The sequence below is a fragment of the Schistocerca piceifrons genome, chromosome 3 (assembly GCF_021461385.2).
Source record: "Schistocerca piceifrons isolate TAMUIC-IGC-003096 chromosome 3, iqSchPice1.1, whole genome shotgun sequence".
Taxonomy (NCBI): domain Eukaryota; kingdom Metazoa; phylum Arthropoda; class Insecta; order Orthoptera; family Acrididae; genus Schistocerca; species Schistocerca piceifrons.
Genome location: NC_060140.1, coordinates 637304842 through 637332591, shown reverse-complemented (window position 1 = coordinate 637332591; position 27750 = coordinate 637304842). Strand labels below are relative to the sequence as shown.

Here is a 27750-nt window from a genome sequence, read left to right as displayed (position 1 = left end):
ATTATGCTGGTAGATCCATACTGCTGGTATCTGTTGGATGTTGGTTCTAGATTTGAGATTTGTTACTCTAGAGAATTATTCGTTTTCAGGCAAAATCTACACACTGTTTCTTTTCTTTTTTTAAAAAAAGAAAAAAAGAAGTTGTGACCTCTTTTGTATGTGAGTTTGTTTTGGAATGTCAGTGGATGTAATTTTCTTGTGACTATCTGCTCACATTATTTTTACCGCTGTTTATGTCTTTGTTGCCAGTGTGTCTGCAAGTATTTTTGGTATGATTTGATTTATTCGTTTCATCATCTGTGCCATAATTCTTTTGTTCCTGTTTCTTTGTGTCTTTTATTAATGCTATTACTTTTATACTAGCTGCCGCATCTTAGTAATCAAATTTTTTGAGAGGAATGTAATTGAGTCTGTATGAGACGTACCTGACGGCAGATTGTGATTCTGTAGGTACCTTGGGGCTGCATTTTTTATGTGCTGTTGTTGGGGGTTTTTGTAGATCTCGTAGGTGTGTATATGATTTTTTTTACTGTGGTTATACCCTGAAAGTTCAGTTTGGTTTCCTCTTCTTCCTCTACTGTAAACTTTATGTTTTTGGGTATAGTACTTGTGTAATTGTATTTTATCCAGACGTTCATCTACCGTGCATATTAGATCATCCATGGGCCTGTATTTTGTAGCTTTTATTTCGTAGGACATCTTCAAATGTTAGTTTTTCGTTATGATTCATGAAGATGTTGCCTAGTGTTCCTCGAATAGGTGAACACATATGTAAACCTCTTTCTTGTACGTAGTATGCCTGACTGACTTCGGAATTCTTTTGATTGTGTTGTTAACTGTATTTATTTTATAGTTTGATCTGCATGGTCCTGAGGTAGTTGCCTGTGTGTTTTTAGGTTTTCTTCAGTTAGTTTAATGGTCCTATTACCGCGGATACAGCTGTATATGCTTTCTTCGTCAAATGAAGGGTATGTTATTGTGCATGGTATTGTTATAGATCTTATTTGTTGTATTAGTTGAGTGGTATTTTTCCTATCATTTCCTATTAGTCTCGTAGTATTAGGTGAGCAGTTGCTAGTGGGTACGTGGGGGCTGCGTTACATTTAGACATTTGACCGGTGGGAATGTCTGCCATGGATTTTTGGCTGGCCGCTAATGTTACGTGCCTTAGGGGTTTATTGCAAATGCCTCTGTTTATCACTGTCTGAAAAGATTTCGAACACATAAAAAAAGAGCTCCACAACATAGAACATGCAGTGTTATTGAATGTGTTTTAACATGCCTTTCCGATCTGTGTGTTGGGACGAATTGTAATGTTTATACGCTGTTTTTGGTGATAGAGTAAAATAAATTGATGTAATTAATTTATCGTTCATTCGCTGTTACATGTATGCAGTACTGTCACAAGTTGAAAATAACGTACCACTCTCTCGCAGCACGCCGCTGGGAAGCCAAAACTAAATAGTGTAGCCCATTAACATAAGTGGAGAATAGGAGAGCAATTAGTTTTCTGCATATGAGGGAGAAAAACTATTAATAATGCATTCTGAGATTATGGAAGTATAGGACAACAATGCACTATCACATGACGCTGTGGTTAGGGACACAGACGCATTCTGTGCAGTCGAACAAGTCTGAATGACGAAAATCATTGTGGCCGAGCAACTCTTTGTGAAGAACTGCGAATCGCAAGAGAATGACAGATACTGGTGCTCGAAGGGGACAAACAGTTACAGCCGGGCAATGACTTCTTCGGATGCAGGAACCATTTCGTAACTGTCATTTTTAGAATGACGATGTGGTGCTATTCGAGGTGCAACATTTCCTAGACAGCCAAAATGCAGTTATCCATGGCCAAGGTCTCCACCAGGTCATCCATCGTTGGGAAAAAATGTATCGTCTTAAAGGGTGGACACGTAGAGAAGAACCAAGTTCCGTTGTCAGAGCTTAATATTTTCGCGATGATGAATAGAACTTCATGACTACATCTTCTGCCCTAACCAGAATGAGAAATGCAGCGACAAAGCGTGAAGATTACTCTCAACATTCTTTCTGCTCTCTTTGTGGTGGACGTCTTTCAGAGACCGTTGGCCTTCCGCAGGTGGTTCCCCGAGTCGCCGCGCTGGCTGACGTGCAGAGGGCGCGAGGAGGAGGCGCTGAGCGTGCTGCGTCGAATCGCGGCCACCAACGGCGCCAGCGTGCCGGCTTTCACCCAACAGGTGCTGCACAGCGTGGCCAAGACCAAGCGGGATCGCATGGGCTACTTAAGCATCTTCTCCAGCTGGAACCTCTTCAAGAACACACTTCTGCTCGTCGTTGCCAGGTGACCACGAGTTATGGGGAAACTAAAATGTTTTCGTAAATAGAAGAAAATGAAATCTATGATATTTATACCAATTGCTATACATTGACAAAGATGCCTCACGCTGTTGTGATCCTTCCTCAGCTCTTCAACTGAAGCGTATCATAAGAAACGTCTTACAATCTACAGAGTAAAATCTCTGTAGGGATCAGATTGTCAGCATCCCTTTCTTTGTAACTGCCTCTTCCCTAAGCACAGGAAGACTGGATTTCTGCAATCCTGAACTACGCTGCTACAGTAGAGTCGGCGTAAGTTGATCCCCGACCGTTACAAGGGGTTGGCAAAGACAGCTTCGCACCCATGCCTCAAACAATCATGTAACGCATATCTGTAAACGTCTACATGGCAATGCCTCAGCGTTGCCACAACTCTACAGACGGACGATGTTGCCTGCAGCCGTTCCGGGTTTGCAACTGAAAGCTGATAACTGAGCTACTGACTATCAGGGATCTTCTTACGCTAAATGGACTCTAGTCCATCTTCTGCTGCCACACGTACACACTCTGAGAGGAGATGAAAACAACTAATCCAGGACAATTACTTACAATGATGGAACCAAGCAGCTTACAACTACTCTTGGATCTCTCACAACAAATGGAAGCATTTCATTATGTGTGGGAATATTGTTTCGATAGGACAGAAACCCTGGAAGATAGGATAGCAGACATATACTGACGAACCGAATCTTGCTTAATACCGTACTGGTCCACCTTTGGAAAGCAGTACAACAGCGATTCCGCACGCCATGGATTCGACAAGTCTAGGCTGGTTTGTGGAGGCACGTATTCCACATATTTATGCACAAGTTTTGCAGCCCTCGTAAATTACTGGCTATTGGCTTGTCCACAGACATGTTCCATTCCTGTTCAGATCAGACGAAATTGATGCCCTACACATTAACGTTCACTACCATTCTCCTTAAACCTCTGTAGCACGCTTCTGGCCTTGTGACATGGCCAATTATCGTGTTGAAAGATGCCATCGCCATAGGGGACAACGTCGAGAATGAAGGGATGCTAGTTGACCTACCTCCACCGATCCGCCTCGCTTCTGTAGTGCAAGTTTTGAGTAGCTGTTAGCCTAAATGATGGCATGTCCCGCTATGACCATTAACCTTATATAAGAAGGAATGTGAGCACCCATTGCAATCGTAATTGATGATATTGTTGCTTCAACACTGGACCCTTATTTAATATTTTGCAAGCCCCTTATTTATTATGCAGCCTCTTATTTAAATTTATGCAAGGAATGGTGTTTCCGGAAACTTTGTGTTTGCACCAGCATTGCACACTGTTGTCAGATCTGCCACAAATCGTCTTCTATCCTGCCTTATAGAGCGGACAAGCCTCTGTACTCCACATTCTGCGATGAAACGTCTACTCCTGGTTTCAGCATTCTTCAGTCACTTTCCATAGATGCTCACCCCAATACCACGTAAACAGTCGAATATGTTCGCCGCTCCCGTTATGTTGCTCCCAGTAGCCATATCACGACAATCTGCCCTTGATCGAAGTCTGATTTTTAGAGTGGGTTTCCCCACTTGCAGCCACCTTCGCTGATAAAATCATTCCCATTTATCTCTGTTCCACTTTTCCTATCGGGTTACGTGCCTACAACGCCATTAGGCGGCATTCATTATCACTGCGAACAGTGGCCATACAGTTGAATGTCAAGAAATGACAAATGCTTCGCCATTACAATAAAACAACCATAACAGGTTTGTGAGACAATCTGGACGAATTTTCACACGGACACCGTCTTCCAAATACGTTTAGTGACTGACGAATTCTGGTTACTGTCTCCATACCTCTAGTAAAAAGCCTTTCCAGGTAAACTTGGCCTTGTTGCCTTAGTGTTACTCATGCCAGATAATTGATTCAGTTACATACTTCCTCACTTGCAGAAATCAAAACTGCACAGAAGGTTGGACTCGGACAAAATTAGCCATGTAACCAACTTAGCTGCCAACTATATTGCCATGGAGAACATATTGATTCTGGGTTGATCGAACTACCCATCCAAAAAAAAATAACACTTTTACCTGGCTCAGTGTACGCCTAGAGATATTCACGTTCAGAGATATCGTTGATAAGTGAAAGGCTACAGTACCTACGACAAATAACTTTGCATCATAGAAAATAAACTCGATAAGAAGTACCAATCAAATTTACGTAATTTTCTCCGTATACTACTATAGACACACTACTTGTAACAGTATTTTGTTTCTTAGAGGAGTTTTATTGTTTGTGTAGGACAGGGCGTACATAAAGTCTGGTAACACTTTCAATTATTCGTTGCACAAGAACTAAACATTGTACAGATGTCATACATATTGCATTTTGAAGAGAAACTCTGAAAGGTTTTTTTACCAACATTCGATATGGGAACCATGAGTGACCCGGCAGACGTCAATACGGTAATCGAATTCTCGCCATACCCGTTCCAGCATGGTGTCGTCGACTGTGGCAGTCGCTTCCCGTCTTCTCTCCCGGAGCTCTGTTACATCACGTGGTAGAGGCGGTACATACACCAGATCTTTAAAGTGTCCCCACAGAAAAAAGTCACACGGAGTGATATCTGGTGATTGGGGAGGCCATTTCATGAAACAGCCGTTCCCTTCTGTAGCACGACCAATCCATCGATGTGGCGGCTCCGTGTTTAAGTACCCACGAACTTCACAATGAAAATGGGATGGAGCCACATCCTGCTGAAAGATGAACGGAGAGTCCGATTGCATTTGATGCATCAGCCATTGCTGCAACATGTCCAAGTAGAAATATCCAGTGACAGTGCTCTCGGCGAAGAAGAATGGCCCGTACAGTTTTAGACGTGACAAGGCACTAAAAACATTTACCTTTGGGGAATCAGGCTCAAATTCAATGCATTAGAGTAGATGCTTTGTACCCCAGAGTCGACAATTATGCCTGTTCACTTTACCATTAGTGTGAAAAGCGGCTTCGTCGCTAAAAATTGAGCGATCAACAATGCCATCCCCATCCTCATTCACTTGTTGCAACTGCGAACAAAACTCAGATTTCTTGTCTTTGTCGTCGTCATTGAGCTTCTGCACTAGCACCAATTTTAATGGTTTCATAGACAGCTTCTGTCGCAGGACTTTCCATACTGTCATTAGAACCATTTCGAGTTCACAGGATGGAAGGAGCACCGACTTCTTTGGACTCGTTATGAATTTCTCTCGTACGCGCTCCACTTTCACTTTACTCACACTGGGACGTCCGCTTCTCTTTGACGGGAACAGGCAACCCGTCGTAACGAATTTGTTGTGCGAGTGGTAAATGGCCTTCCTTATTGGTGGATTCTTACCGTACTTGGTTCTAAACATCCGCTGAACAGCTGTAGCACACTTGTTTTTGTCGAACTCCAACACATACAAAACTCGCTCCGCACCTGAACTCGCCATGTTTGCGACTAGCGCTGACTATGGGCAAATTATCAAACTACGCTGTGGCGGTATACATGAAAAAAAAATTCAGGGTTTCTCTTCAAAATAACGTATGTGTCATACCTGTTCAACGTTTCATTCTTGTGCAATAAGTAACTGAAAGTGTTTCCTAACTTTCTGTATACCCTGTACTTTGTTTTGTTCGAGATGAGTTCTGTTGTCTTCTAGGAAGTGATTTATTCAGTTTTCGAGAAGTATTTGTTGACTGTGTACTGAGAACATTAATCGTTTTTGAAAAAGCATTGTTGTTTTTTTTAATAAAGAATCTTAACAATTTTCCAAGTATAGTGCTATTATCTCTCAAAGAAGAGCTTTATGTTTTCCACAGGGTTATTGGCATAGTGTCTTGAAGAAGTTATTCATCATTACTAATTTTATTCTTCTGTCTCAAGAAGATGTTTGCTAGCAGAAAGTATAGTTTAAATAAGAAAAACGTGCCTATGTGAGTACATGATGTAACACACATGAGCTAGACGAAATTATATATATATATATATATATATATATATATATATATATATGTGTGTGTGTGTGTGTGTGTGTGTGTGTGTGTGTGTGTGTGCGTGACAGAGACAGAGAGAGAGAGAAAGAGAAAGAGAGAGAGAGAGAGACTGAACCGTTAATTTACTTAAATTCAATTTCTACTTTGTCTGACGACAAATTGCGTACAATTTCATCACGTTTCTTACGTATCAGTTATAAAAAAGTGATATTTTATGAATGGTTTGTCTTATTATTGTGTGTTTCATTTATGGATATTGTTTAAATACGCTATGTGCGGGAAAAACTTTTATACTGAGCTACGAAAGGCGCTGTTCCGCCCTGAAGTCGGCCGCTATACCTGCCGTCTGTATACTCTTGGCGCACTACTTTGACTGTGAAGCAGGGCATAACTTTTGTTTTCATAACGGTTTTCCGTAAATGTCAGCCAGTGGAGTGTTTAAACTGTTATTACTTGGAAAAATAACAGTATTAACCTTATTTTTCCTCATTTGAACACTGTCCTCCCTAATTGATTGCCCTAGCAATTGACTGCTGATTCCAAAGTAAATGGTGGATATAGGGGCTCGATCGTAAAATTGTCCCACTATTACCAGAGCATTGCTTTTTGTGACTCACCTCATTAAATCCCCAGAAATAAGTTTTATGACTATGTTCTTATGGTCGATTACCTCTGAGGGAGCTAATTTGCTTTATTGATTTTGATATTTTCTCTGAATTAATAATCAATTCTGCGAACCTTTCTGCTGCTGTGGGCGAGTATACGCCGTTCTCCAGCTGTTGTGGACACGTATGAGCGCCACTTGTATTTTCCTACAGTGCTACGGACGTCTTAATGCGTCCTGAGCCGTCGACCTCTCACTATTACGGACGAGGTACTGCCATATCTCGGTGAATCGAAAAGTTTCATGTATTTACCATACAACATACGTGCTTCATTGAGTGCGATCATTTGCAAATCGTCTCATAACAATGTCATGCATCGTTTATGAGATACGATGGTTTTTATGACCACATGATCCGCAATGCGCACGGATATGAATGAGCTCTTCGAGCGCCATCGTCTTACGGGTATAAAACCCAATAACTCGAGAACAGAATGGGATATTCTTTTGCTCCAAATTTTAAATGAAACTTAGATAGCTTATCTACATTTCATTTACTGCAATGTACGAGGTAAAATCAACAATACACAGAATTTATGCAATCCGTTTTTACCTCTGAAAAATCCTTAAATTTTCGCTGAATGTTTTACTTCCTCTGATGCAGCACAGTAACTTTGGCATTTAACGAAAAGAAATTCAATCTTTTGGGAGGAAAAGATATCAGACTGATGTGAAAAAATCAAATTTCTTCGCCTAATGCTTTTCCTAAAGACGGACGATAAATATTTCAAAGCAGCCAGTAAGTCCGAATGGATGGAACGCAGCCGACCGTCCATCGCATATAAAACCCAGTAGCACGTCGACGAAATGAGATATCGTTCTGCTCTCAATTATAAATAAAATTTCGATAATTTACCTACATTTTATTCCATGCACTGTATGAGCTAAAATCAACCGTTCGCAAAGTTTACGCAATTAGTTTTTACCTCTGCGAACTCTTTAAAATTTCGTACAGTGTTTTTTTTAGTTTGATGAAGCGCAGTAGTGAGATGGTAACGAAAAGAAATTGAGTTCTTTAGCGAGTGAAGATTTCAAACTGTGAGACGCGCAAAATCAATTTTTTTGCGGAACACCATCTCTCTGCACAGGTACCAACATTTGGCGAGCAGTGTAGCCATAACAAAAGCCGCCGCCGCATGGAATACAAACATCACGTCTGTAGCAGCGAAATTCAAGATGGATGCAAGCAATACTGTTTCTAATGCCACGTTTAGGTAGCCATCTTTAAAACTTATACATAAGTAACTATTGAAAATTATTAACTGGACTGAGCTTCCTTTCAGTAACATTTACGCCAGCAAATAGAAGAACAAAGGCGAGCAATATATAAAGCTTAGCTTTTAACCGGTTTAAGTTTCAGAAAATTCAAATACGATTATTTATATCTTTATGTTAAACCAAGTTGCTATTTGCAATATATGACGTAGGATTAAGGGTAGAACACTGTCAGTATGTTAAATTAAAGTCAAATCACCGTTAAGAACGAACTGTAACATGCAAGTTATTTGCAGATTCAGACTTGCACTAATTTGCCTAATACTCCTACACATGTCTACAAAACTAATTGAAAGTCTTGCCTTGTCGTGATTGCATTGTCAATATTGTGATGAACAATGATCTCACACACCTTCTTTATATCTCTAACAAATTTCTAATGCCGACCAACAAGGTGCTTTCCATAGCCATTGTTCCAGTGGCAGTCATGGTTTTCAAAACTTCAGAGCACCACAGGTCCAGAAATTCTTGCATCTGCGACTTGAGAATTTGAGATTTGACTTAATATCATGCATATAAACGCCACATCACTTTGAGAATATTTCGACGCTCTGTTTAGCACAATATAACTTTACATTTGCGGCCAATAGCAAAACATCCATACACTTCGAAGTCTAGCTGTGTCACCTTTCCTGTTACTGTTGAACACATCACCATACAGCGCACCAAGCGAATTGTCCAACAAAGCGCTTGACGTTCGCGGAAATATACTTATTTACTTTTAATTTAATTGTTATTTATACTCTTGGAGTAACGTAGTAAATTACACTTACAGATGTAACTCTTACCCCTTGTTGATTTTTCAAGCTACTACATATGTAAAAGAAATCTCCATTTCTAGCGTAAGCATTTCGAGATACAGCAATAAATCGACAGTTGTGTCAAAAACAGCTTTGAAAAATTTATTATTTAACGGGTTTGGGTGTAGCTGTTCTTTATATGCGCCCAACATACTCTTAAGCTATCCCCAAAAGGATAATTGCAAGATAATGTATGCTCACGACACTATACTTCTGTGTGTAAGTGAGAGTATCAGCTGTCTTAAAACTAAACAAGATAACAAAAAACAACATTCAGTAAACATTTACAGTGTACAAGTAACCTAACAAGCTTCCTGTTAGTCGATTTTTATCTGAAATATTTGCTAGCATTTGCACTCTTCATAGAAGTATGTAAACTCAATGTATACAAGTATCCAGAACGTTTACTTATTTTACATACTCTGCATATTTTCATTCATTTCAAGTGTTACACTTTGTAAATTGGTGTAATTCCTTTAGCTTATGAATTAAAAATTCTTCAAGTATTTCTACATTTTTCCGTCCTTATTTCCTACAAACAAATACATAAATTTATCAGTTCTATTTACAAAAATTATTTAAAATTTACGACTTGTCTGGGTAATATTTTTGACTAGTACAATGCACCCTAGAGCCTTCTTCGTTCCTACTTATTTCTTTCACTTTTTTCAAATTTTGCATTTTATAACGAGTCCTTTTCTGGCAGTTTTAAACATTATTAATTATATAGAAACACATTTGTGCAGTAAATCTGTCAAAAAATCCTTTTTTTGTAATCACAATGTTATATTTCGTACTTGGCTTATAGCATATCTGAAACTTACAAGACATGGTTTAGATACTTGACAAATACAATAATTTTATACATACATTGAAACATAACGAACATTAAAAATATTGTATCATATTTACTACAGTAATACTACATGTTGATTTAGATTTTATTCAGACTATTCTTTTCAGTCTTGTTACTACTATTCACAATTCTTGATTCATATTTTCTTAGATCTGTGATATTCTGTACTCCTAATGGTAAACTCTGCCTAATGTGCATTGGCATTGAGACTGTTTACAGATTATCGCCCATGTTTATACACAATTCTTGTGGTTATCTCGTTTGATTTTCCACGTGCCTAAACAAAACTAAGTCACCAATTTTACACTTAATATTCTTTAACGTTTCATTATTTTTGAATCCTAGCTACTGCTTCCTTACTCGCCTTATGTTTACATATCTTTTTCTTTTCATCAATGGTACTTTCCTAACATGGAGGCAACTCGATCAACTCTTCAACAAAACTTCTGGATTTTATTTCTAGCAGAAGCTCTTCGTGAGAGAATATCGTGATGTCACGATTCAAAGATTCATGTTTTTTTCTCAAATTCTGATACATATTTGTTCCAGTATCTGTTGCTATCATGGCAATATATATGACACTGTCTATATGAATAAAAAGTTCTCGGTTTTCCAGCCGCGTCAATTCGAATAAAATCCTCGAGCTTTCGATGGCCATCTCCGCCATCGTCGTCAGGAGTTCACTGATTGCCGGGACTGCTTTTTTTCTTTTCTTTTTTTTTAAATTGTGATTTCATTCCCCTGAATGAATGTTGTCCATACGAACATTAAATTTACTGTCGAGATGGAGCAGCACGGCAAGCTACCGTTCTTGGACGTTTTGGTTTAGAGGAAGGTAGGAGGCCAACTTGGTCATTCAGTGTGCCAGAAACCAACACACACTGATCGGTACTTGAACGCCAATAGTTTCCACCACCCTGCACAAAAGAAAGCTGTCCTGAACACGTTGGTTCATAGAGCCAAGACGGTCTACAGTCCGAATTGCAGAACTTAAAATGTGTTTTCGGGGAAAATGGACACAGCAAAACAGACATCGCAAACGCTTTCAAGGGCCGCCGACGAAGGATACCTAATGAATCAGCATAAGAGGCCAAATGGACTGTATTCCTGCCATACTGTGGAGCAACTAGCAGTAAGATAGGACTTCTGCTGCAGGAACGTGGGCTAAGACCAGTGTTCCAGCCCGCCCCCAAGATACGAGATATGTTGCGACCTGTTGAAGACGACATTACTCTTCGAGTGTCCGGTGTTTGTGGTGTACCCTGTGAATGTGGCAGTATGTATATTGGACAAACAATTCGCACGGTTGCGGATTGTTGTACTGAGCACAAGTGCCATATAAAACGAAGGGAGCTTGACAAGTCGACCATAGCGGAGTACTGCCTAGAAAACGGACATAAAATACAGTTCCAAAATACAAAAGTGTTGGCTCATGCCTCTACACATTGGGACTCCGTTATAAAGGAAGCGTTCGAGATTCGTTTAAACAACAACAATTTCAACGGAGACCAGGGATACACACTCAGCAGGACACGGGAAAGGGCGTTGGACCTCGAAAGAAAGCAAAGACAGATGCGCGACGCGGGAGCGGCAGTTTCAAACCTGGCGCCTGCCCCTGGTGCCACCTGACGTCACCGGTGCTGCCACGGGCAATAGCTGCGCTAGCTGCCTGGGTGGGCTTACACGCGCGCGCCGCGTTGGATCGATCTGAATGGCTGCTGATGACGTCATCATGCGACAAACCGTAGCAGCCCCGGCAGTCAGTGAACTCCTGACGACGATGGCGGGGTTGGTCATCGAAAGCTTTAGGATTTTGTTCGAATTGACGCGGCTAGAAAACCGAGAACGTTTTATTCATGTGTGCCGTCGCGAAAGACTCCGAGGACACACTGTCTATCTGTTTCAAGCATATGCCTTCCAGTCAGATTGTTGGCTAGGTAATAGGCAGACATATGGACTACTGGTATCCGATTTTCACCCATCCCTTATCTACATAATTTTGAGCAAAATCGGGATGCAGTGTCGGATGTTATTCTTTGAGGTTTCCTCATATTTTCAAAATACTACTTAGTCATATTGTTATAAACTACTTTGGCTGAAGGTTTACGCAAAGCTACAATTTGGTAAATTTCGAGAACAGGTCCACTACTCCTAAAATATGGGCAAAATTGCTAACTATATTTGATAAGGACTGAATAAATCAGAACCAACTATTTTCATCACATCAATTGATCTGATAGTTTGAATCGGTTCTCTGCTAGTAGCGCTGTTTACTTTGGCTTTTTGGCATAATTTATTTCTCTGCTATTCTCCTTACCAAATTGTCAAATTTTATATATTCTCATGACATGTCAGCGCACTTTCTGTCACGACAGTGACCTTAAGCCAGATGTAAATGATTAATGACTTCTCCTATGCACTGGGAAGTACAACACGTTCTCCAAAGTTCAGAATTTTTTTCCTTCCTCACATTTAACAAACTTTCATATATTTTATAAAAAATCCTTATTTTATAATCACCAGCGGCATCAATCTTGTCTGCATTTTATATCACCTCGAGTTCTTACAGATATCACTAATAGCCGGCCGGAGTGTCCGAGCGGTTCTGGGCGCTACAGTCTGGAATCACGCCATCACTGCGGTCGCAGGTTAGAATCCTGCCTCGGGCATGGATGTGTGTGATGTCCTTAGGTTAGTTAGGTTTAAGTAGTTCTGAGTTCTAGGGGACTGATGACCTAAGAAGTTAAGTCCCATAGTGCTCAGAGCCATATCCCTAATATTAACCTTTCCTTCCAATGCTTTGAAACAATTAGATCTGTATATGTCTTCATCTTTCTCTTTTCTCTTCATCTTGTCATCCTTTTCAGATAGTCTATATAAGGCATCAGGTACACAATTCTCTATTCCTTTTACATATCTTATTCCCATATAAAACTGCTGGAAAAATACTTCCCATCTAGACAGGCTGTTACGTAATAGTCGGAAGTCCTTTATGAACGTCTGTCCTCTGTGCTCACAATTTACAATAGCTTTGTGACCCCACAAACGATATTTGAATTTTCTACATCCACAGACTCTAGCCAATGTCTCTTTTTTGGATATCATATAGTTCTTTTCGAATTTACTCAGAATATAAATAGCAAAACCAATATTGGATCGAAATGATTTGCTTTTGTCCTGTTTTCCTTGGAAAATTTGAACCTTCAAAGTCCAAAATTGGAATGACCCATTCACATCTGGATGATGCAATTAAGTACTTTTCAATAAATCTCTTTCAGCTTATTGAAAGCTAAATCACTGTCCTCGAACAAACAACATTGTCTGAATTTGGGTAGTTGAAAGCCTGTTCCTCAATGTATTTTCGATAAAATGAACCCATGCCTACTTTCAACTATTCTCCTGTCTTGGGTACCATACAATTCCTTATAGCTTGCTCTTTCTTTAGATCACGTGCAGTAGTTCCTGTAGTTTTTACATCTGCTAAGAACCTAATTTCTTTCTTCAATGTCATCCTTCCTATCGTCAGGTATTAATTAATCACGAAAAATATACAAAATATTGTGCTTTTCCTGTATTTCTACCAAGAAATGATGAAAGCATCAGTTAACAGAATAATAATAAACCAAGATTATTCGAAGTGCTACAAAATATCACCTCAGACATATGTATGAAGTCACACTGCTAAACAAAAGACTATGAGGAAAGTATATCTACAGAGATTGTGGATTGGATTATCCATGATATTAATGGGGGCTCGAATTAATGCCAGTTAAGACAAACTGTAAATAGTTGTCAGTATTATTTCCGTGAAGTGTCATTTAAAATTACTGTTGGATAGTAGATCACTGCTGATTTCACAGAATACATACCGAGATGTTCCAAAGCGAGGGAAAAAGAAACGACAACGTCCTAGGCAATCAAAAATAAACGAGATATAGAGTTAAGGTATCGATGTTCAGGAATGGCGAACGTAGCAGAAAAACGCGTTAAATGTCCTCTACAAAGTTTGATAAATATAGTGGAAATCGGAGGGTACCTCAAGAAAGACATGAAAGATGACGTTTTAAAGGTAGTGAGTACCTCGATAGAATGTTTCAGTGTAATAAAATTGGACATGAGCCTGGAAGAAGCTAAAAACAAAGACAGTGCGATCTTGGAAAGTGAAGTTAACAATCCCCAGATAGAGGGAGGCGACCACAGCGTTGTGGGACAAGTGGCGCCATTTATTGAACTAATACGAGAAACGGAGAGAGGCAACCATCACAAACGGATACCTATCAGGACTATCTGTGTAACTACGACAACCAGCCTCTTGATCACAATACAACATTAGAAGCAAACATTACAGCAAAAGTTACGCAAAATATAAGCCTCATGATGGAGGATTTCAAAAATAGTGAAAAGATTTTGATAAAGGAAGAAATTGAAAGTATAAGAAAAAAAGACCCGCAGCAAAGACCCAACACTACGGACAGGGAAACAGAAAATGTGCTTCAGACGAATGAAGACCAAACACCCACAACACGAGATATGAGACAAGATCAAGAAACGGAAACGAATATAAACGAAGAACACTGGACTAAAGTTACCAGTAGAACAGAGAGGAGACCAGCTAAGCAACATGGAACATAGGACTTGGAATATTGACAGGGCTGGAACGCAAGACGCAGATCTACAAGCTGCAGATAAGACGGCCTGGCTCTATGTAGGAGGTTCGAAGCTGAGACAACAGTAGATTCAATTAAACAATTTCTCAGTAAGAACGGAATCAAAGAAAACGTGAAATGTGAAGAACTGGCAAAGAACAGTAACACGAACTCCCTCAGAGTAGGCATTCCCCTTTCACAATTGCCGGCCGCGGTGGCCGTGCGGTTCTAGGCGCTTCAGTCCGGAACCACGAGACTGCTACTGTCGCAGATTCGAATCCTGCCTCGGGATGTCCTTAGGTTAGTTAGGTTTAAGTAGTTCTAAGTTCTAGGGGACTGATGACCTCAGATGTTAAGTCCCATAGTGCTCAGTGCCATTTGAACCCTTTCACAATTTACAGTTGGTGAATAAAGCTGGATTTGGCTAGCAGTAATCACGGTCCGACGCTTTCGCTTTCGAGTTTTCCTCCAGAAAATGGAGGGTTGCCTCTTCCTCAAGACACAACACCACCCAAAAAAAAAACGCAAAGAAATAGGATTAGTAGAAATTTTGAAGATCCTCCTATGGAATTACGTGGTCCAAAAGTGCAATAAACATCGCTCCAAGAGACTTTCTCAAGGAATATGACATACACCATGGGATCAAAGGTATCCAGACACCTGGCTGAAAATGACTTACAAGTTCGTCGCCCCCTCCATCGGTAATGCTGGAACTCAATATGATTTTGGCCTACCGTTAGCCTTGACGACAGCTTCCACTCTCGCAGGCATACGTTCAATCAGGCGCTGGAAGGTTTCTTGGGGAATGGCAGCACATTCTTCGCAGAGTGCTGCACTGCACAGAGGTATCGATGTCGGTCGGTGAGGCCTGGCACGACGTCGGCGTTCAAAAACATCCCAAAGGTGTTCTATAGGATTCAGGCCAGGATTTTGTGCAGACTAGTGCATTAAAGGGATGTTTTTGTCGTGTAACCACTCCGCCACATTCCGTGCATTATGAACAGGTGCTCGATCGTGTTGAAAGATGCCATCGCCATCCCCGAATTGCTATTCAACAGCGGGAAGCAAGAAAGTGCTTAAAACATAAATTTAGGCCTGTGCTGTGATAGTGACACGCAAACAAACATCGGTTGCAAGCCCCCTCCATGAAAAACACGACCACACAATAACACCACCTCCTCCGAATTTTACTGTTGACACTTCACTCGCTGGCAGGTGACGTTCACCGGGAATTCGGCGTATCTGCACCCTGCCATCGGATCGCCACATTGTGTACCGTGATTCTCACTCCACACAACGTTTATCCACTGTTCAATCGTCTAATGTTTACGCTCCTTGCACCAAGCGAGGCGTCGTTTGGCATTTACCGGCGTGATGTGCGGCTCATGAGCAGCCCCTCGACCATGAAATCCACGTTTTCTCACCTCCCGCATAACTGACATAGTACTTGCAGAGGATCCTGATCCAGTTTGGAATTACTGTGTAATGGTCTGGATAAATGTCTGCCTATTATACATTACGATCCTTCTGAACTGTCGGCGGTCTCTGTCAGTCAACAGACGAGTCCCGCCTGTACGCTTATGTGCTGTACGCGTCCCTTCACGTTTCCACTTCACTATCACATCAGAAACAGTGGACCTAGGGATTTTTAGCGGAGCGTCCCATTCTGCTCCCTCACCATGTATAATGACAACTGAGGTCGCTGATATGGAGTACCTGGCAGTAGCGGACAGCACAATGCACCTAATATGAAAAACGTGTTTTTCTGGCGGTGTCCTTATACTTTTGATCGCATAGTGTAGCAAACCCCCCATGAACCATGGACCTTGCCGTTGGCGGGGAGGCTTGCGTGCCTCAGCGATACAGATGGCCGTACTGTAGGTGCAACCACAACGGAGGGGTATCTGTTGAGAGGCCTGACAAACATGTGGTTCCTGAAGAGGGGCAGCAGCCTTTTCAGTAGTTGCAGGGGCAACAGTCTGGATGATTGACTGATCTGGCCTTGTAACATTAAGCAAAACGGCCTTGCTGTGCTGGTACTGCGAACGGCTGAAAGCAAGGGGAAACTACAGCCGTAATTTTTCCCGAGGACATGCAGCTTTACTGTATGATTAAATGATGATGGCGTCCTCTTGGGTAAACTATTCCGGAGGTAAAATAGTCCCCCATTCGGATCTCCGGGCGGGGACTACTCAAGAGAACGTCATTATCAGGAGAAAGAAAACTGGCATTCTACGGATCGGAGCGTGGAATGTCAGATCCCTTAATCGGGCGGGTAGGTTAGAAAATTCAAAAAGGGAAATGGATAGGTTAAAGTTAGATATAGTGGGAATTAGTGGCAGGAGGAACAAGACTTTTGGTCAGGTGATTACAGGGTTATAAATACAAAATCAAATAGTGGTAATGCAGGAGTAGGTTTAATAATGAATAAAAAAAATAGGAGTGCGGGTTAGCTACTACAAACAGCACAGTGAACGCATTATTGTGGCCAAGATAGACACAACGCCCATGCCTACTACAGTAATACAAGTTTATATGCCAACCAGCTCTGCAGATGATGAAGAAATTGATGAAATGTATGACGAGATAAAAGAAATTATTCAGGTAGTGAAGGGAGACGAAAATTTAATAGTCATGAGTGACTGGAATTCGTCAGTAGGAAAAGGGAGAGAAGGAAACATAGTAGGTGATTATGGATTGGGGGGAAGGAATGAGAGAGGAAGCCGCCTTGTAGAATTTTGCACAGAGCATAACTTAATCATAGCTAACACTTGGTTCAAGAATCATAAAAGAAGGTTGTATACCTGGAAGAATCCTGGAGATACTAAAAGGTATCAGATAGATTATATAATGGTAAGACAGAGATTTAGGAACCAGGTTTTAAACTGTAAGACATTTCCTGGGGCAGATGTGGATTCTGACCACAATCTATTGGTTATGAACTGCAGATTGAAACTGAAGAAACTGCAAAAAGGTGGGAATTTAAGGAGATGGGACTTGGATAAACTGAAAGAACCAGAGGTTGTAGAGAGTTTCAGGGAGAGCATAAGGGAACAATTGACAGGAATGGGGGAAAGAAATACAGTAGAACAAGAATGGGTAGCTCTGAGGAATGAAGTAGTGAAGGCAGCAGACGATCAAGTAGGTAAAAATACGAGGGCTAATAGAAATCCTTGGGTAACAGAAGAAATATTGAATTTAATTGATGAAAGGAGAAAATATAAAAATGCAGTAAATCAAGCAGGCAAAAAGGAATACAAGCGTCTCAAAAATGATATCGACAGGAAGTGCAAAATGGCTAAGCAGGGATGGCTAGGGGACAAATGTAAGGATGTAGAGGCTTGCCTCACTAGGGGTAAGATAGATACTGCCTACAGGAAAATTAAAGAGACCTTTGGAGAGAAGAGAACCACTTGTATGAATATCAAGAGCTCAGATGGCAACCCAGTTCTAAGCAAAGAAGGGAAGGCAGAAAGGTGGAAGGAGTATATAGAGGGTTTATACAAGGGCGATGTACTGGAGGACAATATTATGGAAATGGAAGAGGATGTAGATGAAGACGAAATGGGAGATAAGATACTGCGTGAAGAGTTTGACAGAGCACTGAAAGACCCGAGTCGAAACAAGGCCCCGGGAGTAGACAACATTCCATTAGAACTTCTGATGGCCTCGGGAGAGCCAGTCATGACAAAACTCTACCATCTGGTGAGCACGATGTATGAGACAGGCGAAATACCCTCAGACTTCAAGAAGAATATAATAATTCCAATCCCAAAGAAAGCAGGTGTTGACAGATGTGAAAATTACCGAACTATCATTTTAATAAGTCACAGCTGCAAAATACTAACGCGAATTCTTTACAGACGAATGTAAAATCTGGTAGAAGCCGACCTCGGGGAAGATCAGTTTGGATTCCGTAGAAATGTTGGAATACGTGAGGCAATACTGACCTTACGACTTATCTTAGAAGACAGATTAAGAAAAGGCAATCCTTCGTTTCTAGCATTTGTAGACTTAGAGAAAGCTTTTGTCAATGTTAACTGGAATACTCTCTTTCAAATTCTGAAGGTGGCAGGGGTAAAATACAGGGACCGAAAAGCTGTTTACAATTTGTACAGAAACCAGATGGCAGTTATAAGAGTCGAGGGGCATGAAAGGGAAGCAGTGGTTGGGAAAAGAGTGAGACAGGGTTGTAGCCTTTCCCCGATGTTATTCAATCTGTATATTGAGCAAGCAGTAAAGGAAACAAAAGAAAAATTCGGAGTAGGTATTAAAATTCATGGAGAAGAAGTAAAAACTTTGAGGTTCGCCGATGACATTGTAATTCTGTCAGAGACAGCAAAGGACTTGGAAGAGCAGTTGAACGGAATGGACAGTGTCTTGAAAGGAGGAGCGTTTCTGAAGAAGAGAAATTTGTTAACATCGAGTATAGATTTAAGTGTCAGGAAGTCGTTTCTGAAAGTATTTGTATGGAGTGTAGCCATGTATGGAAGTGAAACATGGACGATAACTAGTTTGGACAAGAAGAGAATAGAAGGTTTCGAAATGAGGTGCTACAGAAGAATGCTGAAGATAAGGTGGGTAGATCACGTAACTAATGAGGAGGTATTGAATAGGATTGGGGAGAAGAGAAGTTTGTGGCACAACTTGACTAGAAGAAGGGATCGGTTGGTAGGACACGTTTTGAGGCATCGAAGGATCACAAATTTAGCATTGGAGGGCACCGTGGAGGGTAAAAATCGTAGAGGGAGACCAAGAGATGAATACACTAAGCAGATTCAGAAGGATGTAGGTTGCAGTAGGTACTGGGAGATGAAGAAGCTTGCACAGGATAGAGTAGCTTGGAGAGCTGCACCAAACCAGTCTCAGGACTGAAGACCACAACAACAACAAGTGTAGCAAACGAAACAGAAACATTTTCAACCGAAAACTGACACGTGGAATTTCACTGCACTCATCTCCAAGCAAAACAGATGACAAGCGAAGACCCCTGGGAGGAATAAATGTATTCGTAAAACTGGAATTAACCTAATAACTAAAACTACCAAACAGGAAGATACACTCCAGACAGAAACGATACACATTACAATAATATCTGCAAACTTCCAACCGAACAACATAGCCATTGATATAAGAGGTGAATTAGGAATAGGCCAGTGATAACTCAGACAAAACATGATAAACCACTAATTATTGCCGGTGACTTGAACTGCAGAATGGAAATGAAAAAAAAATAGTAAAAAAGTTGCAGGAACAAGATATACAGTGTGTCCGAAAAGACTTTCCCTGATTACATAAATTGATAACTCAGGCTAGAAGTAAGATACAAATATGAAACTTGTGTCGAATTGTTTACAACTACCAAAGTTTTTTTCTGTTTTAGGTTCGCAGTACGTAAGTAGTGGATGAGGTGCAGTGCCCAAGAAGCCATGTTAACCAATCAGGAGAAGGCACAGTGTGTCCTGTGGTACCATGAGACACGATCACCAACCACAGTGCAGAGATACTTCCAGACAACATATGGAAGGAATGTCAAGAGCATTAAGGCTTGGCACGAAAAGTTCATTAACACAGGATAGGTTGCTGACTTTCCGAGGTCTAGTCGACCAAGAACCTCAGCAGACAGGGTGGAAGCTGTAAGGCAGTCTTTTCTGCGAAGTCCGAAGAAATCGTTGCGCAGAGCCTCACGTGAATTACAGATGCCATAAAGTTCTCTCCATGGCATTTTACACAAACGTTTATTGTTTCGTGCATACAAAGTGCAAATCGTTCAGGCCTTGTTGCCCACGTCGATATGACTTCGCGGTCGCAATGCTATCAAGTATTGAGGACGATTATGGTTCTCTCAGATTAATTGCCTTTTCCGATTAACCAACTTTTTTTGTCATTTTTGTCATTTGGCGTTCACAACCCCCTGGCGAAATCATGGAGTGCACCAGAGCAGTCCAAAGGTGAATGTTTGGTGCGCGCTATTTGCACGATCGAATTATCAGGCTATTCTTCTTCGTTGAGGCTACCATCACATCTGCAGTGTATCTGGACATGTTTCAACTGCTTCCGTATCACCCCAATGTCTTGTTTCAGCAAGACGGTGCACCGCCTCATTGGGGTTTGGACGCCTGTGCCTATCTCGATATGACCTTTCCTGGGCGATGGATTGGTCGTGATGGGCCAACGGTTTGGCCTCCACGCTCTCCTGACATAACCCCATTAGACTTCTTTTTATGGGGTTATGTCAAGGACGAGGTCTATCGAACACGTGTACCAGATCTTGAAACCCTGCGGCAACGGATAACCACAGTCGTTGAATCGATCCCTCCAATGATGTTGGCTAATGTGTGGACGGAAATTGAATATCGCCTAGATGTGCTACGTGCTACCAAGGGTGTTCATGTGGAAGTTTACTGATGTGTGAAGAAACTTTGATAGTTTGTAAACAATTAGACACCAGTTTCATAATTTATCTTACTTCTAGCCGGAGTTATCGATTTATGTAATCAGGAAAGACTTTTCGGACACCCTGTACTTCCCACAACGGCAAAAGCACAATTGACATTGAATTCATAAGGTGTCCAACCACGGCAATAAATACCACTCTTGACTGAAAACCACGGACCACTTCGGAAATGAACTTATTCTGGAAATAAAAATCCAATGAAAATGGCGAAAAACACAAGAACAAGAGGAACAGGTATTTTCGAGAACAATAGACATCAGGAAATTGGAAGCAAAGTCAGATGATATAAAACAAATTGAAGTGCTAATAGACAATTCACGACAACAGGAAGCAACAGTAGCGATAGAGGAACTAGTAAGGCAAGCCTCCAATCTCAGGTGCAAAAGGACGAAAACTCGCTGCGCAGAGAACCCTACGCTCCTCAGGACTTACGCTGAAAAACGACATATCTATAACAAAACTCTAAAAGAAAAGATGAAAGAATTCTGGGAAGAGAAGGAAAGTAACTAGGGGAAGAAGCCACAAGAGGCCTATATATTACACTGCGCCCCAGAACACGAGCCGAAACATATTACATCGATATGAAAAAAGTGGGAAAATCATTCCGACAAAAAAATGAACAAGGTAGCATTAAAAGGCAGAGAGAGGGCAGACAGGAGACAGTTCCACAAACAATTACGGAATGGGTCCCACTGGCCACAGAAGAGCTTAAGTGTGCCATTAACAGTACCAAGAACAAAATATCTGCAGGACCTGACAGTCTCTACAGCAAATAATGCCAAAATACTAACGCCAATATAGACAAAACTCTACAGTAAGTGCAAAGAAACAGCTTCCCTTCAAAAACAATTCAATAACGAAAGTGTTATATCAAGGGAAAGGAGACCCCAAGGACGCTAGCAAATACAGGGTGATTTTTTCCATCGAGTACAAACTCTCGGGACTGATCGATGAAGGTATACGGAATAAAAAAGGTCTAATGTACTTAATGCGTGGTTTCCATGCTAGAGACCATTTATTCTGTTAAAAAGGCCACGGTATAATAGGCGCTGTACCATGCAGCCAGAGTTACAGCATGTGTTGAAAATGTTTTCCATATGCCTCAATTGTTGTTACCATACCATGGGGGTTCTGCATACTATCCCACAGTTGACTGTTATGAAAGATGAAGATACTACTCCACGAAAAAGTGACCTCATCTGTGAACGCAATGGATGACACAAATCCTGGAATTGTGGCTGCCTTGTGAAGAAAACAGTGACAAAACTGCTACCGACGCGATAAATCTGTAGCTAGTAAGCCCTGCGCACGATGTAAGTGATAAGGGTAGTAACAATTGTCATGGAGAATGTTTCACAAGGTCGTCTGGCTTACTCTGAACTGGCGGATCAACTGCCTGGTACTGACACGGCGGTCGCGTTCCGCTGTGTTAGTCATATTTTCCTCCAAGTCTGGTGTCCGAACATTTCGGGTACGTCCTTCATGGTTTCCTGCTTGCTGAAACGACCCAGTCTCAGACAAATGACGAAACACTGTTGCAAACACTGAATGCTGCGGTTTCTGTGGTTGTTGTCGGCGTGTATAGGTCTCCTAATATAATCTTGCTCCCCGTTACCTTTTGCCATTCCCATTTCCGTAAGTAAACACCATGTCAACAAGCTTCCTATTCGAATGCGAAACCATTGCGTATAACACTGCATCACAACCATTACAAGGTGAGTCAGCAAGAGGCGTAAATCGGACGCAATACCAATTACTATGGCAGGAGGGGGCTCTAGGGCATGACGTATGAGGAACAGTACCACACTGTAGGAGGAAATTATGCATACTGTAATTGTGGCTGCCTGGCACAGCGAGTATTAGACCGCTGTCTCTGTAACAAAGTATGACTGAATAAATGCTCTCTAGCATAGAAACCAAGCATTTCCGGACATAAGTTCATTAGACCGGTTTTGTTCCTTACCCTCTCATCGATCAATCCCTAGAGTTTGTACACGGTGGAACAAATCACCCTCTGCAGAGGCATAACACGAGAAGACATATCTTTCAAGGTATTCATAAAAATAATAACCGAAATAATAAAAGAAACAATCGGCGAACACCTCCCCGAACACAAGTGGCATTCAAGAAAGGAAGATCAATTCAAACCGGAACCTAACTCCAAAACTCCTGCTAAGAGCATATGGGAAGCTCTTGAAGACAGAGAGGATTTTTTGTAGTATTCATAGACTTCACAAAAGCCCTTTACTTTACAATAAAAAAGTTAGTGACAAAAAAACGAAAGAAAATCTTAAATGAAAGAAACATATGGCCATGAAGTATAAGCGCGATACAGCGATGGAAAGAAATAAGGATCTCACACAGCCTCTCTCTATCAGAGCCGTTATTCCAATCAAACGGTTTACTTCAGGGAGATCCACTGGGTCTTTTGTTATTTATCGTTGCAGCGGAAGAAATTTTAGAATACCTCCAAGGGAAGGCGTTATCTCAAACGAATTTGCAGACTATATTGTAATAGGCTTCATACCAGAGAGAAAATTGAAACTCGCACCAATGGCTATCAGTGAAATAGATCACATTAGATCCCTCTGCCAACAGACAACAATGGCACTACTCAGAGCCAAAATCTCCCCAATACTGACATACAACATAGAAATCATCGGACCACATCTCACAGTGAAAAATCTAACGACACTATAAACAGTAAAGGCGACCTATACGAAGAAAGCAATTGGTGTCTCCAAAACAACACGATTCAGACTTGTATACCTGTTGCCAACGGAATCCTTCCACATTGAAGACCTGCGAACAAACCTGATGCTACTCAACACCAGCGCTTCGGAAAGTCTGTTAAAAACATGGAAGAAAGTAAGGGAAGACGTACCTCCAGAATTTTACAGCACAGGTGCCATGATTGAGAAAAAGTGGGCTAAGGAAAACTTCGAGATGAGATATGTGATTACCAGAAAGGCAGTTCGTGGTTTCCACCACCTTATTTGCAACGAGCCGTCATATCATGAGCCAAAATGCAATGTGTAAATGTCAATTATGTCATAGAATTTGCAAATGTTACCATATAGAACTCTGTACCAAAAGGAAACGGTCGATAAGTGACTATACAAACCACAATACGTAAAATTTCTAGTTTCGTGTATTATTATAATGGTACTCTGAACTTGAATTGCTATTTACCTGCAATAAACTTATTATTATTAGAATTAAGGTTTCCGTGTCCTTTTAGTGATACTGAAATGCGTAGCTCATGTATTATGGAACATACTCACGTGTTCCTTTTTTGTTATCTAAACCATGTGTTCTTTAAAAAAAAGCACTTGTCTCCTGGAAACAATTACAACGATTGTTTTGGGAACACATAAATCTGCTCTTTGACTTATAATCATACTCTTCTAGGAAAGACAGTACAGCTCGTCATTAAAAGACAATAAACAAAAAAGCCTTTAAAAGTAATTATCTGGTTATCAGAATATGATAAAGCTTCGATGAACAAATACTTTTTGAAAACGGAGCTAATCCCTTCTTAGAAGGTAGTTAAATTCATTTTGAACAGCAATGAAATGCTATGAAAATACTGAAAGTCATTTTGATAATTATAAAGTGTAAAGTGTTGCCGCTATTACGTGTTGTTGCACTGCTGGGAAAAAGTTTCGGAAATTCAATTGGTTCCAACTGTCAAATTTATCTTGTATGCTGCATTACTGGTGGTGAAGATAGTCTCGCCAACCTATAAACTCTGACATTGAACGAAAGTAACTAATGTCCAGTGAACAGGTAGAAAGGTTATTTTTGATGCCAGGTAGAAAGACCAGCATGGAGTGAACGTATTTTCCACAGAAGCCGTCCTGGTGGTACCCCAATTTTCTCCGAGTCCAACCCAGTATCTGGTTCTGATTTCTGCAAGTGAAGATGTTTGTCATGGAGGCTGTTACTTGACATTAGTCGTAATAAGGCAAGTCAGCCAAGAGCAATCGGAAAGGCTTTCCTTTAATTGTGGAATTGCTAGTCAGAGTGTACCAGTCGCTACGCTCATTGGACGGAAGCATCCCATAGCGAATATTCTTCCAGATTGTTTCCTAAACTTGTGACGGTTGTTTTATTGTGGTGCAGGAGCAGTTTTCAGTGCCTGCAGTAGTATCTCCAGGGTTTCATGCCATAAATAAATCCTTTAGAAACAACATTCCCAGCGTGTTGGTTCAAATGGCTCTGAGCACTATGGGTCTACATTCTGAGGTGATCAGTCCCCTAGAACTTAGAACTACTTAAACCTAACTAACATAAGGACAACACACACATCCATACCCGAGGCAGGATTCGAACCCGCGACCGTAGCGGTCGAGCGGTTCCAGACTGTAGCGCCTAGAACCGCTCCCCAGCGTGTTCCCCTTTAATTGTTGTGACAGGTCCAAGTGTGTGTGTTGGCGGATTAATTCCGAATGCTGCCTCGGGCATGGACGTGTGGTGTCTTTAGGTTAGTTAGGTTTAAATAGTTCTAGGTTCTAGGGGACTGATGACCTCATAAGTTAAGTCCCATATTGCTCAGAGCCATTTGAACCATTTTTTTTATTAGTTCCGATATTGTAAGTAATTGTTCTGGAATGGATAATGTCTCCGTTCTGAGTGCGTATGCATGATGCAGGAAAATGGACTGCCTATTTTGTTTATGACTGCCAAGATCTAAACTTCCACTGTTCAAGCGAGAGGCAGTTACAATGAAGGGTACTTTGAAAATGTGGTCCCCCCCCCCCCCCCCCAAATATTTCAGCCCCAAGATGCTAGTAAGCTTACGATATGCTAGTACGTTGAGGATGAATCATATGCAAGTAATGTAGTTTTCGCAATTCACAGCAATTGGCGTGAAGTCTATAGAGGAGATACAAAAAATGCAAAGACCTGTATCACATATTTTATTGTTTTTAAAGATTTCCTTGGGTTTGAAGATTTAAAACTTCTAGAATAGCCTTTTACATGTACGAGGGTCGTTCAGTAAGTAATGTCCCACACTTCTTTTTTTAAAAAAAGAAGCCATTAATATACATTCACAAACGTCCTTCTTGGTGTTTCACATTTCATGTTTGTTCTGTGCGCCGGTGAAGGTTCGAACCGTTGTGACAGGTGGCAGAGCCGTAGTACAGCGTCAAAATGGCGTCTGCATACGACTCACGTTACAAACAACATGCTATTATTGAATTCTTGTGAGCAGAAAAAGAAACCGTGGTGAATATCCATAAACGTTTATGTGCAGTGTACGGCGATGTTGCAGTTGATACGAGTACAGTGGGGCGAATGATAAAAAAAGTTACAGCCTCAGGAAATGTAGAAACAGAGCTCCATGATCAGCCCGCTCGGGGCGTCCTGTCACAGCCACTGCTCCAGACATGCTGAAGCGTGCGGATGCCATTATTCGTGCCGGCCGACGCATCATAACTCGACAATTGGCTCTACAGTTGTCGATCAGCATTGGAAGTGAGTCTGCAATGATCGAGACTCTCGGATATTCAAAGAGGTGCTCACGATGGGTTCCACGAATGCTCACAGCGAACCACAAGATTCGAAGAAAAGTCGTTTCATATGAATTTTTGGAGCGTTTTGAGACCGATGGAGAGTCCTTTCTCTCACGGATCGTTAGGGAGGACGAAATCTGGGTGCACCACTTTGCACCGTAAACGAAAAGATAGTCCAGTGGAGTGAGTCCTCACTCAAAACAAAAGAAGAAATTAAAGACAACCCCCTCTGCCGGAAAAGTCATTGTGACAGTCCTCTGGGATTGTGATGGCGTCATTCTCGTGGATGTGATGCTAAGAGGGTCAACCATCAATTCAGAGGCGCACGTGAATGAATGAACTCAACCGTTTCCGACGTTTCCGATCGGACAAGAATCCAGCAGAAATCTTGTTCCAACACAATAATGCACGTCCACACATAAGTCTGAGAACCCGCGAACACATCACCAAATGGGATTGGACATCATTGCCTCATCCACCCTACAGTCCAGACCTGGCTCCCTCGGACTTCCATCTCTTTGGGCCGCTTAAAAATTCTCTACGGGGAACACACTCTGAAGATGATGAGAGTGTCAGTCATGCACTGAAAACATGGCTACGCCCACAGGACAAGAGCTTTTACCTGCATGGAATACATGCTCTTCCACAACGTTGGCGTACGACCATAGAACGTGACGGAGACTACATAGAAAAATAGGATATGGACGATACATGTTGATGTATATTTTCACCAAATTCTGAGCAAAAAAATTTGGGGCATTACTTATTGAACGTTCCTCGTCATTACATCGACGAGGTGACTTCAGATAGTATTTTACTCATTATTACAGCAGGCCAAGTAATTTTTATTGAATGTTACAGTACACAATGACACAGATACATGACACTGTATAGTAAATCTCTGTTTAGAATGATCGGAACAGTCTACCAGTCGTTCAATTCTCCAACGATAAAATCCGTTCCTTGATCACGGACGTCGGCCACTGTAGTCGACCGGTTCTAGGCGCTTCAGTCCGGAACCACGCTGCTGCTACGGTCGCAGGATCGAATCCTGCTTCGGGCATGGATGTGTGTGATGTCCTTAGGTTAGGTAGGTTTAAGTAGTTCTAGGTCTAGGGGCTGATGACTTCAGATGTTAAGTCCCATAGTGCTTAGAGCCATTTCAACCATTTGATCACGGAGCCATTTGAGAACACATCTGTGAAC

The 27750-nt window shown here is 41.3% G+C and overlaps 1 protein-coding gene across 1 annotated transcript in view; it reads left to right on the top strand.

Moving 5' to 3' along the window:
* LOC124789293 (solute carrier family 22 member 7-like) overlaps window positions 1-27750 on the top strand; it is a 237824-nt gene that overhangs the window by 106155 nt on the left and 103919 nt on the right. The window contains exon 6 of the mRNA XM_047256604.1: window positions 2102-2323. Within this exon, the coding sequence (XP_047112560.1) occupies window positions 2102-2323 (222 nt within the window). The remainder of the gene's footprint in view (window positions 1-2101; window positions 2324-27750) is intronic.